This window comes from Hemicordylus capensis, chromosome 7 (assembly GCF_027244095.1).
Source record: "Hemicordylus capensis ecotype Gifberg chromosome 7, rHemCap1.1.pri, whole genome shotgun sequence".
NCBI lineage: Eukaryota > Metazoa > Chordata > Lepidosauria > Squamata > Cordylidae > Hemicordylus > Hemicordylus capensis.
The window spans coordinates 15,364,303-15,377,938 of NC_069663.1; the positions used below are offsets into that span (position 1 = coordinate 15,364,303).

Genomic DNA, 13,636 nt, shown 5'->3' on the forward strand with positions numbered 1-13,636 from the left:
CCTACCTGTACCATTAATAACCAGCATGACTTGTGAGCAACTCCAAGGGTAACGGAATCAGGCAATAATAATCAGCACAACTCGTAACCAGCATGACCTGTGAGTGATTCCAAGGGTAACGGAATCAGGCATGTTACCACTTTTTAATGATCAAATTTTCAAGTTGATATATCTAGATACTAGCAGGAGAACAACTACTATAAGGCCTTAAATAATATGGAGAGTGGCTGAAATGTGCAAAATATTTCAGTAACAGAATCAGAATTTTTGGACATGGTTTCTGATTCTGACATAATTTTCATGTTTCAGACACGAACTACAAGACTTAAAGGTTTTATAAAAATATGACCCTATAGTAGGAGATGGTCTCTTCCCCATGGGTATATATAATATTGACTTGAAAATTTGCTTATGGCTACAGTCACTGAAAAACTGTAACATGCTTGAGTCCTTTACCTTTGGAATTGCCCTTGTGTGCCCTTGCTCTGTAATGTGTGCTCTTGGTCTATAATTTTATTTATTTATTCATTCAATTTCTATACCACCCTTCCAAAAATGGCTCAGGGCGGTTTACACAGAGAAATAATAAATAAATAAGATGGATCCTTGTCCCCAAAGTGCTCACATTCTAAAAAAAACCACAAGATAGACACCAGCAACAGTCACTGGAGGGATGCTGTGCTGGGGATGGATAGGGCCAGTTACTCTCCCCCTGCTAAATAAAGAGAATCACCACATTAAAAGGTGCCTCTTTGCCAGCTTTCAGTTACCATAATGGCTTTCCATTACCATTCTGTAGAGATTGGTCATGGTTTAAACTAGGGATGTGCATGAACCAAGGTCCATGCACAGGTTCTGCACCGAACCAGTTTGGGCGAGGGCCAAACCCCTACACTAGGGATGTGTGTGAACTGATTTTTTTCAATTCGATTTGTGCCTGAATCAAATCACCCCTGATTTGTTTTGTATCTAAAAATGCCCGCCGAATCACGCAATTCAATTTGGATTTGATGTGATTCAGATTGATTCAGACCACTTATAAAGGTCCTAGGGGCACCACATTTGGGTGGTGGGTGGGTCCCCATGGGTCCCACCTACCACCCAATTTTCAAGGCAGTGGGGCACTTGATTGATTCTTTTAAAAAAAATAGTTTTTACTGATTTTGTATATTTCCGCCATAGGAAATAATGGGGATTCAAAATTGCCCTATCCTAACCCTAACGTGGATCCTCAGCTTTCATGTTTGTTTGTTTTAAAAGCTAAGCTCTAGCCCTTGTAGAAGTGGAGTTATGGAGCAAAATATGTGATCACTATTTTCTTGAAAACTATTTTTCCAGGTTTTTGGATTTTTGGTGTATAACAACCTTTCCTCATAATGAATCCTTATGAGGATTCATTGTACACTTTCATTTCTTTCTTCATTTCTTCTGTTCATTTTGACTGTCATTGGACAGTGCCAGTTGTCAACTGCCATGTGCCAACTACACCCACCCCCCACCTGCAAGGCAGTGGGGTACTCAGTTTATTCTTTAGGAATTTTTGGTGTCTTCATTACACACCTTCATTTTTTCTGTTCATTTTGACCCCACTGCTTTGTGGGTGGGGGTGGGGAATTAGTGGCATCTCATGTGCCAACTACCACCCAACCCACAAACCACTGGGTACTCAGTATATATTTTAGGAACTTTTGAGGTGTTTAGACTCTTTGGTGTGTAAGGAATCCTCATAGGGATTCATTATGAGGAAAGGTTATTAGACACCAAAGCGTCTAAACACTTGAAACAGTTGTTAGAACATAAACTGAGTAGTTCCCCACTGCCTTGTGGGTGGGATGGGGGAGACACATGGCAGTTAACAGTTGGCACTGTCCAAAGACAGTCAAAATAAATAGAAGAAATGAAGGTTTGTAATGAATCCTCATAGGGATTCATTGGGGGAAAGTTCTTATGCACCAAAGAATCCAAACACTTGAAAAATAGTTACCACTCATTTGTTCCACATTTTGCTCCACTTCTACAAGGGCTACAGCTTAGCCTTTTTAAAAAATGAAAGCTGGGAATCTGGGGGAAATGATAGGAGAAATCCAAATCTCAAATCGATCTGAATCGAATCTGGCGTGATTCGATTTGGACCCGAATCTAGCCAATGGACTACAGGGGTGATTGGTTCTGTCTCCAAATAATAATAATAATAATAATAATAATAATAATAATAATAATTATTATTATTATTATTATTATTATTATTATTATTATTATTATTATTATTATTGCTTCTTTACACAGTCAGACAGGTGTTATTGACTGGTTTGTTTTATCCAGACATCGAGTCCTTCCCAAGGACCTGGGATGGCTGAATTTTATTGTCAGTTGTTATAGATATTGTCGCAGAATATAGGCTGTTCCCAGTAAAGCTGCTTTTTGTAATTGGCTGATGGTGATTTCTGTGGCCCCTATGGTGTTGAGGTGGTCTTCAGATTTCTATACCACCCTTCCAAAAATGGCTCAGGGAATAAATAAATATTAATAAATATTACACAGAGAATAAATTAATTACCCAAATCAGCTAGATTCAGGTAGAAAACGATTGGTACCTGAATCATTTCACACATCCCTACTTCCTGCTATGATGGAGCTACCCCCAATGTTATCCTTTTACCAGCACGGTGCCAACATGCACATGGTATCCACACCGGTGCATGGAGCTTAGACTGTACAGGTGCAAGCTGGAATAGGTCAGGGCTGCACCACTTTAGCCATCCTGCAGATGTTGGAGTAAAACTCCCATCATCTCTGATGATTGGTCACTGTGGCTGGGGATGATGCACAGCCCTGGAATAGAAGGGATGTTTCTTCACCTATGAGAGAGAATGCAAGGGATGGAAAGGGGTTGAGCTTCTGTTCTACTTGAGACCTGGCAGAATGAGCTCCCTGCACATCAACCGCAGTCTAATCTTTTCCAGTAGTGGGAAGCAGGGAGGGAGAGAGCAGAATTTGGGGAGGAGAGCTGGTTTTGTGATGGCAAGCATGAATTGCCCCCCTTTCTCAGCGGAGTCTGTCTTGTTTTGCATTTGGATGGGAGACTACATGTGAACACTTTAAGATACTCCCCTTAGGGTATAGGGTCATAGCTCTGTGGAAGAGCATCTGCTTTGCATGCAGAAGGTCCCAGGTTGAATCCCTGGCAGTATCTCCCCGTAGGCCTGGGAGAGACTCCTGCCTGAAACCTTGGAGAGCTGCTGCCAGTCAGTGTAGACCAGTGGTTCTCAACCAGGGTTCCTCCAGATACATTGTAGCTGGGGATGATGGGAGTTGTAGTTCAGCAACATTTATTTATTGATTGATTTGATTTATATAACGCCCTTCCAAAAATGGCTCAGGAGGAAACATCTGGAGGAAACCTGGTTGGGAACCATTGGTGCAGACAATCGGATGGACCAATGGTCTGACTCGGCATAAGGCAGCTTCCTATGTTCCGATGAGTTGTTTAAACTGGGGTAATGGAATAAGACACCTGTTGCATTTATACCCCACCTTTCTCCCATCATGAAACTCAAGGCGGTGTCCATATGGTTTCAGGCAGTCACTGACCACATGTGATCCTGCTTGGCTTCACCAAGGCGGCTGTATCATGTGCCTTCAGACCATGCCCTGAAACATACGAAGACGTTTTGCTCCAATTAAGACATTTTGTCTAAATGGATTGGCCATTCATTGCAAACAAAATTATTTTGTATAAGCGGCAACATGAGGTCTGCTTCTTCCTTGCTTCATCTGGTTTTTTTGTGTGTGTTGCCCACCCACCCACTCCTTCCCATTGTCTCCTGCAGCATTTCAGAATGGAAGGTGTGCAAGCGTGGTGTAGTGGTTAGAGTGCTGGACTAGGACCGGGGAGACCCAAGTTCATATCCCCATTCTGCCATGATACTTGCTGGGTGACTCTGGGCCAGTCACTTCTCTCTCAGCCTAACCTACTTCACAGGGTTGTTGTGAAAGAGAAATTCAAGTATGTAGTACACCGCTCAGGGCTCCTTGGAGGAAGAGCGGGATATAAATGTAAAAATGAATGAATGAATGAATGAATAAAATTCACATATCGGCTAGATTTACCCTGAATCCCTACCAACTATTCACACATGATTTGGGGAGCAATTCACACACGATTCGGGTTTTTCATTGTATCTTAGAGCACAGCCCGATTTATGTCCAGGGTAAAAAAAAAAATCCACTTTTTGCATCGGTTTTTTGGGGGCAAATTTGAACTCGCAGTAAATATGGAACTAGCTCTGTTTCCAAACTGACAGGCGCACGCAGCAAGCTTTTAATCAGAACTGAATTACAGCTTTGTCTGTCTTCATCAGCCTAAGGATAATTTGGCAGTGTCTTCTATGTAATGCAGAGCTCCCAAGCGGACAAAGATGAAGAGCTGAATAAACTGGAGTACCGGGGCGGGGGGAGGGGGAGTAGCCTCTGGCTCCTGAACAACAATCGTGTGTGTGTATGTGTGTGTCTAATTTGATTATATCAGGTGTTCAGGATTTATTAGCTCTGATGGGAATGCATGCCCTGAAGAACGCACAGTGTGAGCTGGCAGCATGCCTGCACATGGTGGGAGCCAAGACAACTCTTCAGTCTTCCCAGCTGATGTGAAAGGAAGCAGGTGCTTCAGGAGGAATTGTTGACATTGCTCAAGTTTACACTGGGAGAGCTGGAGACAGTGGGAGTGTTGCTTGCAGATGCTTAGTTTGGTCAACTGGGGGGGTCTCAGCAGTGACCAGTGCTGTAGAATTCTGATAAAGTAATCCTTTTTTGAACCATTATTTCATCAAACCTAGATGTAACTCATGAAACTTAAGCCCAGGGCATTGCTAGGTAGGGTTCCCTGCAACAGAGATTCCCAGAGGTTGTTGACTACAGCTCCCATCATCCCCAGCCAAAGGCCATTGCAGCTGGAGATGATAGGAGTTGTAGTCAACAACATCTAGGAATCCCTGTGTCATTGCGTAGCCCCCAGGTCGTTTCCTCTCCCATTTTTGTCTGTGGTCTGTTCAGCCTCAGAGGTTGTAAAGAGCACCACCTATATATATAGAGGATAAGTTCATTCACAGAACCTCCCAGGTGCACTTTTTAACCAGCTCACAGAGCTCCTGCCAGCCTGAACTCTTGTCCGTAACTGGCCCCTCATCATTGGCCAGCCTCTCTTTATATAGAGAGGGCAAGAGCATGTGTTTTGTCTCCATCACAGCACCTTTTATGGAGGAGACAGAGACAAGAAGCAGTCATGGCTGCTGGAGCAGCAACAGCTGTGGCCACCTGCCCCCCAGCTGAGAAGGGTGTTGCTGGAGATTTGGGGCTCTGAACCATTCACTGGGGCCCACCTTGATGATGATGCCCCTGCTTACTCCAATATCTGTTGAAATTCCATAGTTGATGGACATAATTAATGGAGGGCTCTAGCATGAAAATCACCAGCTGCCATCTAGTAGTGCCCGTCAACCGATGGTTAGTCGTGGATGATGTTGAAAAATATGGAAGTCCTCATTGGAACATAGGAAGCTGCCATATGCTGAGTCAGACCATAGGTCCATCTAGCTCAGTATTGTCTACCCAGACTGGCAGCGGCTTCTCCAAGGTTGCAGGCAGGAGTCTCTCTCATACCTATCTTGGAGATCCCAGGGAGGGAACTTGGAACCTCCTGCATGTAGCGCGGCCCCATCCCCTAGGGGTAATATCTTTCAGTGCTCACATGTAGTTTCCCATTCAAATGCAAACCAGGGCTGACTCTGCTTGGCAAAGGGGACAATTCATGTTTGGTACTACAAGAATGCTCTCCTCCACATAGAATGTGTATGTATAGATTCATGTAAATTCAGTGACAAGACTGACTCCTGCACTTAACCACAGCTGCAACACAAATATGGCCTTCTCCTTTGGATCAGAGCTCAGGAGGAATGTCTATTTTCCTCTTTGAGGGAAAGGCAGATTTGCACAGCTCGGATTGGCTGTTCCTTGTGTCAGTCAGGAAGCCACCTCCCCCTTCTTTCTGAGCCGTTTTCAAAGTGCAAAAAATAAAAATGAGAGAGTGAAAAAGCTTGTTAAAAAACAAAAAAAAGCCAAGATGCCTAATAAATGTACTGTCCATTGTGAAAACAAAATCTGAAAGCAAAAATAAAAAGTTTTGTTAAACCAAAAAGAAAAAGTAGGGACCTCATCTGACATTTTGGAGGGAATTATGCTTCCTCTTTTCCCTGACTAAGAACCCTGTATGTTCCTTGGACTGATTTTCATGCTGATTGTCTCCTTGCATTTTGTCTATCCTTCCAGGAACGGGGGTGGCCGGAGTGGTACTTTCTGTGCCTGCACCATGATCTTGGAGATGATCAAGTGCCACAAGCTGGTGGATGTTTTCTTTGCTGCAAAGACCCTCCGGAACTACAAGCCAAATATGGTTGAAACCTTTGTAAGTGGCGTTCAGCAAGTTTCTTCTGCCTACACTTTCAACCACCACCTTTGGGAGGGGCGGAGGGTGGCTAGCTACAAAAGCTTTGGGACGCTGGTGTGTAAACCCATCAGAGAAATGCAGGGCAGTGTGACAGAATGCCTTACACTAAGATGCCAAAGCAGTGGTCATGTTTTTCTGGTTTATAGCAAAAATAGCAGTGGCACATTACTACCATGACTGTTAGTAGTAGTGATGTGCCCCAGAACCTGCTAGTGTCTACCTTAAATTTCTTTTTTAGATTGTGAGCCCTTTGGGGACAGGGATCCATCTTATTTATTTTCTTTTTCCGTGGAAACCACTTTGTGAATTTTTGTTGAAAAGTGGTTTAGAATGTGCCTCTTGTTTGGTTAGCAGGGGAGTAAATCCTTTTACTCTTTACATTACTCCTTACATTGAAGAGCACTCTTTACAGTACTCTTTACATTAAAGGGTAACAAGTTTATAGTGGCATAAATGTTTGTGGGCCAAAGTCTACCTGCATACATGTAACCAGCTAAATCTCAGTTTCAACTAGGTTTGAGCTGAAAATTTGCTAGCCAACCTTTCAGCTCCAACAAAGGGCGTGGCTCAGCAGAGTGGAGGGAGTCTCATGTAAGCCTCCTTTGCTCACCTTTTGTATGGCCTCTCTGCTTTTCTGCAACCAATGGCTTTAGCTCTCCCTAGCACTGAAGGGTGCCATTTTCTCCTCTTAATTTTTTTTAAACCCATAAGGTGCAGGAGTGAGGGTAGGAAGTATTGCCCTCACTCTGTTTTGGCTTGAGATGTCATCACCTAGTCAGATTTCATTGGCGATGCTGTGTCGTCATAAAGCCAAATCAAAGCGAGGGTGTTGCTTCTTGCCATCAGTCTGCTGTTTTGTGCATAACAAATAGTATAAAAACAGTGCTCTGCTTCAGGGAGTGTGATCACAGCTATGTTAAGTGTGGCAACATTTTGCTCCTGTTTGCAGCCCCGGAAGAAAAATCACCCGGAGGAGGGGGTCCTGTTCTCAGCTTGCAAAGAGGGCAAAGATAGGGCTGCCAAGTGGAAAAGAGGATAGGTCTCCTGTTCCTTTAAGAGATACACAGAAAAGGGAATTTCAGCAGCTGCAGCTTTTCTTCCCTTGCTTAACAAGCTGCACCTGCTGAAATTTCCTCTTTTCCATATGGCAGCCCTAGGCAAAGAGTAAAGCGCACGGGGCATTTTGGCTCAGACCTAGTATCATACCATAAGGAGAAAGTTTTACCTTTGATGGGTGATTTTTCCTCCCCTCCCCCCCCCACACCTGTCCATAACACTGGGAATCTTGCTTTAAGGACAGAGGGAAACATGTCGGGGAGCAGCGTGGATTTCATGTTTAGGAGAGGAAAATAGGACATTTTGCAATGTCTGGATTATAAATCTCTAACTTGCAAAATGAAATGACTTTTGGGGAGGATGTGATTGCATTAGGAATTAAACCACAATTGGAGGAGGTGGGGGAGAGGAAGGAATTAACAGAGAGCAATACAAAATGACATGACTGGCACAGAGTCGGGCAACCTATTGGGCTAAATTGCAAGGTATTAGCAAATGCAAACTAGTGTTTTCAGCCAGAACACAATCTTCCCACAACCTGAGCTGAACCTGGACAGTCTGTTTCCCAAGACTCAATCTGATGATTCAGCCGGGGGGAAATGAGATCTTGACTCTTTGTTGCCATTAATGGAGCTTCCCCGATTTGCATCCGTGGAGGACCTGGCCCTTTTCTGCATCCTTTTTAGTACAGAAGTTTTATTTTCCTACCATGCTCTAAAAGAAAGCAATCCCTTTTCTTCATCCAAAAGCATTATGAGCTTTTAATCTCGCCTATAGTTTTCTGTTTTCTTTTTGATCCCTTCCCCTCCCCTCTGGTGTCCACCCACACCTGGGTTTCTGGGGTCTTGCTTCTGAGATTCACATCAGACTAATTAGATTCTTTGAATATCTTCTACCACTTGCCAAAGAACTGGGCATGAACACAGAGTTCCTGACATCTTCTCTGGCAGATGACTGAACTTTTAGCTATAGAAAGCTAAGCTAGCTGAATCGTCGTTGCTGCCCAAATCTTAGCTGATCCTTTCCTATGACAAGTTTGGGGGAATGACCCAGTCATACAGGATCTTTTCGACCAAGGGGACTACCCTATACATTGGAACAAAGCAGTACAAAAGGAGGCAAGCTTCTAATGAACAAGAGCAGATTGATTAAGAAAATGTAAATTGGTATGCAATGATCCAAATAGAATTAGCAAGAATCATGGAATGGGTCGAGGGAACTGGCAATAAAACATTTAGTTCAGTTCAATGGTATCAGTTGATGAAGCAAGCAGTGGAATGTCAGATGTTCAAATGACAGAGTTTTTGGGGACAGAACTCCTAGACTAGTACAGAACTGCAACTGAATCTGTTGAGAAGACAGCTGGACACACAGAAAGAGACTATTTTTGGTGGGAAGAGAAGCTTTGGGAGAATTGAGGAAGAAGAAAAGTTAGTTTTGGAGTGGTGGCCTGAACTACAAATCTAGGGGTTGGGTTGGGTTGGTACAATGGGTGGGGATATGCATAAGAAAAGGACGTTGGGGAGACAAAACAGCTGTGTCTGACTAGAACAGATGTACTTAATCTGCTATGGCTGAGGAGGAAGGTGAGGGAAGAAGGCAAGACGGGTTTGGGGAGGATTTTGCTTGAAGAAGGGAACTCTAAATGGGGGGAAAGAGGAAGGAGAGAGTTATTAGTCAGAGAAGGGAACAGGTTTTTTGGAGCCTGAAAGCTTAATGGTGGTCAAACAAAGAGGAAAGATGTGTATGCTTGAATCCGAGTTCTTTGCTGTGCTGCGCTCAGGGATCACTTCACAACTAGCACCCCCAACTGACAAGCCAGGCTGCCTGGTTAAACAAAGAGGTGGGTCTCACAATCAGCAAGACCCACTTTTGCCAGTTTTGCGGGGAGAGTGGGCTAAGCCTGCTCTCCCTGCAGATGAGCAGGGTGGGAGCCCTGGACTGCCGGCTCCGTGACGGAGCTGGCAGGGGCTGGGGAGTTCAAGGGCCACGCGCATACTGCGAGGGCCAGCGTGCAGGGCATACTGGGGAGACCCCTGAGCCAGGAGGCTGCTTTTCAGCCTCCCGCCGGGTTACCCGCTCAAGAACCACCGGGCTCGCAGCTGAGCCCGGTGGTTCACACGATTGTAGGAAATCAGGCTAGTGGAGGCTAGCCCGATTTCCCTCAATCGTGTGAATAGTCTCAAAGTGTCCTAGAGAAGCTCTCTAGCTTAGTCTTCTTCCTGACATGCTACTTTCCTATGCTGGTCTTCTCACAATCACGGCAAATCCTGATTAATTCTAGAAAGCTTTCTCTGTGGCATTTTGTTTCTATGTGATGTGAATTATTTTTAGTAGAGTATTCTATCATATAACCCTACACCTGCTGCATGAATGCAGGCTGAGCACTCTGAGGCCCGTTGGGTGGCCAATTCCATGCTCATATTTGCTGAACAGAAGGAGCCCAGGTGGCATGGAGGCACATTGGCACATGCAGGGCAAGTGTTTTGAGGTCACCAGTCCTCCAAAAGTTGGTGTGCACCTTGTCCTGTATCAACCGGGTGATAGCCACTGTAGCACACAGTTGTTGTGTGTCCAGCAAATACCTTTATCCTGATATTGGTTTCAGATCCATTGTGATCCTTATTCTTCTCTCCTATAGAGAAGAGCCAGTTCACACAGCCCATGTGCATGACAGAAACACACAATGGTCTGATCCCATCCCAGTCGCTGGCTCTCTAGTACAAGAGAATTCTCCAAATAGCAGCTATGGAATAGAGATAGTAGAGCCCTCTGCTTCAAAGAGCACTTCTAAAAGGGAACCAGAGTGTTTCGACTTCAGAGACCACCCCTTCAAAAAGGGGGTTGGCTTTCTTTTCATCCCACTCCCAGTCTATCTTGCATGCTGCTGATGCTTACATCTCTCTCTCACTCTCACTCACCCCCATACAGCAGTGTTCTGTTTTGCACTATGGTTTTCATGAGAATGTGTTTGTTTTTGTATATATTTTCCATTTTGAAGGTTGCTTTTTACAACTTATGCATAAATGTTGAGTGTGGTTGCCTAAGAGAGCAATGAGGAGATGAAAGCCATACACTCATTCGTGGTGGGTTTCTGGGGTGGAGTGTGTGTGTGTGTGTGTGTCCACAGAGGTAACAAACACAGTGATCCATGCTTGTGCTGGTCGTGGACTGTAATAAACTTTGAACTTGAATAGTGATCCATGCGCGCAACACTGGAGAACACAGATCGTGAAGGCTGCATTCTTCATGTACAGTGCTAGTAGCCTTTCATGCAGTGTAGGCATTTATTTCTTTGAAGCTTTCTCCGGCATGCATTTTGCAAGGAGGAGAGGCAGGGAAAATTGTACTGAATCTAGCAGCCTATAGAGCAGGAGGGGACAAACGCGGCCCTCCAGCTATTGTTGAACTACAACTCCCATCTTCCCCAGTGTGGCTGAGGATGATGAGAGGTGTAGTTCAACAACAGCCCGAGGACCAAGGTTACCCATCCCTACTATAGCTATAGACCCTTAGATGCCATCAGTAGACCTCTTTCCCCAGTGTACTTTCATAATTCTTGGGGGCTTCCAGGTGCTGTGTCAGGGGACCCAGCAGCCCCTGAACTCACCCATGTTGGGCCTGTCCTCAGCTGCGTGTGCGGCGTCCCAATTTGATGACATCATGGTCCGTGTGCCCGCATTGTCAGGCCGGAACCCTCATGACCGGCCCAGGAAAAGGGGGTGGGAGAAGGAGAGGATGACGCTGGCAGGCCGAACCCTGCAGTGGAGGTGGGGCAGAGCACAGCCCATGGAGTGAGGTGTGCCCAGCATGCCTCCAAGTACTTAAGGCAGTGATTCCCAACCTGGGTTCCTCCAAATGTTGCTGAACTACAGCTCCCAGCTTCCCCAGGCATACTAAATTGTAGCTGGGGGTGCTGGGAGTTGTAGTTCAGCAACATCTGGAGGAACCCAGGTTGGGACCCACTCACTTGAGGGCTGCATGGCCAGTGATGAGGGGCCAGCCAGCAGCAGAGGAGGGCTAGGGCCTCCACGGTGGGGAAAGGAAGCCCTGTGACTCTGAACTGACAGGGAGAAGGGGGAACAAGGTGTGTTCAGCCTCCCTTCTACCCACTTTGCACTCAGAGGCTGCACAGGGCATGACAGCTAAGGGGCCTCACCTGCTCCTTTTAGTCCTTATGCACATGGAACAAGTTCCATGGGGCAGATGATTATACAGATCTTTGTTAGTCATTCATCGACTTACTTAGGAACAAGCTTGGCAGTGAGTGAGCCATGGATATTGCCTGGGCATCACAACTTGTTGTTCTTCCAAGCTTCCTCAACTGGTCAGGGGCATGGGCAGAATCCCAGAGGACCACCTTCTCTCCTAGGAACCCGCCAGACTCCTGAGATCATCCTCATCAGTGGTCCTCCTTCAACTGACTCCACCACCACAGATTAGATGACTGATACCTGTGAAGGTGTGACTTTCAGTTGTGGTGCCTCCTCTTTGGAATATATTCCCCAGAGAGGTTCAATCATAGAGGCTATTCTGACAAGGGGGGGGCGGGCTAAGGGAGCCCAGTGAGCACTCCGCTAACCCCATTTTTCTGATCGTGAGATGCCGCAGCATGTCTCCACACTGCGGCAACTCACATGTAGACCCCCGACTGGGAGGCTGCAGCAAGCCTCCCAGTGTTGAGGGTCCCCCGGGAATGCCCTGCGCACATGTGTGGGGCATGCTGGGATTTCTGGTGGCCGGGTGGCCCGATTCCCGCCACCCCCACTGGCTCCATGATGGGATTTCTGGTGGCCGGGTGGCCCGATCCCCGCCGCCCCCACTGGCTCCATGATGGAGATGGAGCCAGTAGTCTTGTGGACGGCTGATCCAGCTGCCCAGGGCTCGAGGGCAGATTGTCTGCAGGGAGAGTGGACTTGACCCACTCTCCCTAAAAAAACCCATCTCTTCCCTCATTCAGGCACCACTGGGAAATATTGCTATTTTGTTGGGGATTTGGTTACATGCTTTTTATTGGTGTTTGATTAGATCATACTTGTTCAACTTCGGCCCTCCTACAGATGTTGGCCTGGCTATTGGCTACTGTGGCTGGAGATTACAGGAGTTGTAGTCCAAAAACAGCTGGGGGGGGGCGTGCTAAGTTGAGCAGGCCTGGATTAGATGGTTGTTTTCTGGCTGGAAGGTTGGTGATTGTTTTTAACCTCTGCAGCTTGTTTCAACATTGCTTTGTATTGCAGTTTAATATTAGTGTAAACTAAAATGTGGTAAAGTGTGGTGTCGACTCCTGGCGACCACAGAGCCCTGTGATAGAATACAGAGGGGTTTACCATTACTTCCTCCCACACAGTATGAGATGATGCCTTTCAGCATCTTCCGATATTGCTGCTGCCAGATACAGTTGTTTCCCATATTCTGGGAAACACACCAGCAGGGATTCGAACTGGCAACCTCTGACTTGCTAGTCAAGCGATTTCCCTGCTGTGCCATTAGTGTAGAACAACATAATAGGGCTGTTCTCACAACCCTAAACAGGGTAGGAGGAGTGCCCAGCCAAGGTAGGAGAGGCATATGCACTCCCAATCAGCAGTCATGTGTTTGCAAAGATTAAGGTAGTCCTGGTCAAGGACCGTAATAAAGGGATTGATTGATTGAAGCTTAAGGTAGGAGCAGGGGAGGCAGGAGTTGGGTGGGGTGGCTTTTAATCTAGTTTTTTAGTTCTTTGTCTTTAGCGTTTAATAACGTTTAATTTGGAAACTCTCTCTCTGTCTCCTTAAAGGAACAGTATCACTTCTGCTACGAAATAGCCCTGGAATACCTGGAGTCACTGGAGACCAGATAGCACCTTGCTCGGCACGCACAGGCAAGTGTTTGTTTGGGAATTATGACAAACGTGCATTTTGCACCCAGACTGCGGATAAGAGCAAGAGGGAGGAGCACAAATCAAATCAAAAGGAAAATAGTGAAAACCGAAAAGCCAGACCCAGGGCCACGTCGCCCATCCCTTCCCCTCCCCTGTCCTCCTAACTTCTCCTTCCTGCCTCCCTTGCTGCTAGCAGAGCAAAGTCTGCACAAACCCAT

General features: G+C 45.9%; 1 protein-coding gene across 11 annotated transcripts in view; it reads left to right on the plus strand.

Annotated features, from left to right (window-relative positions):
- PTPRU (protein tyrosine phosphatase receptor type U) overlaps positions 1-13,636 on the plus strand; it is a 462,898-nt gene that overhangs the window by 438,657 nt on the left and 10,605 nt on the right. For all 11 annotated transcript variants that reach the window (XM_053267787.1, XM_053267777.1, XM_053267779.1 and 8 more), the window contains 2 exons: positions 6,325-6,460; positions 13,335-13,418. In XM_053267787.1, coding sequence (XP_053123762.1) covers positions 6,325-6,460; positions 13,335-13,397 — 199 coding nt within the window. In that variant the 3' untranslated portion in view covers positions 13,398-13,418. The remainder of the gene's footprint in view (positions 1-6,324; positions 6,461-13,334; positions 13,419-13,636) is intronic.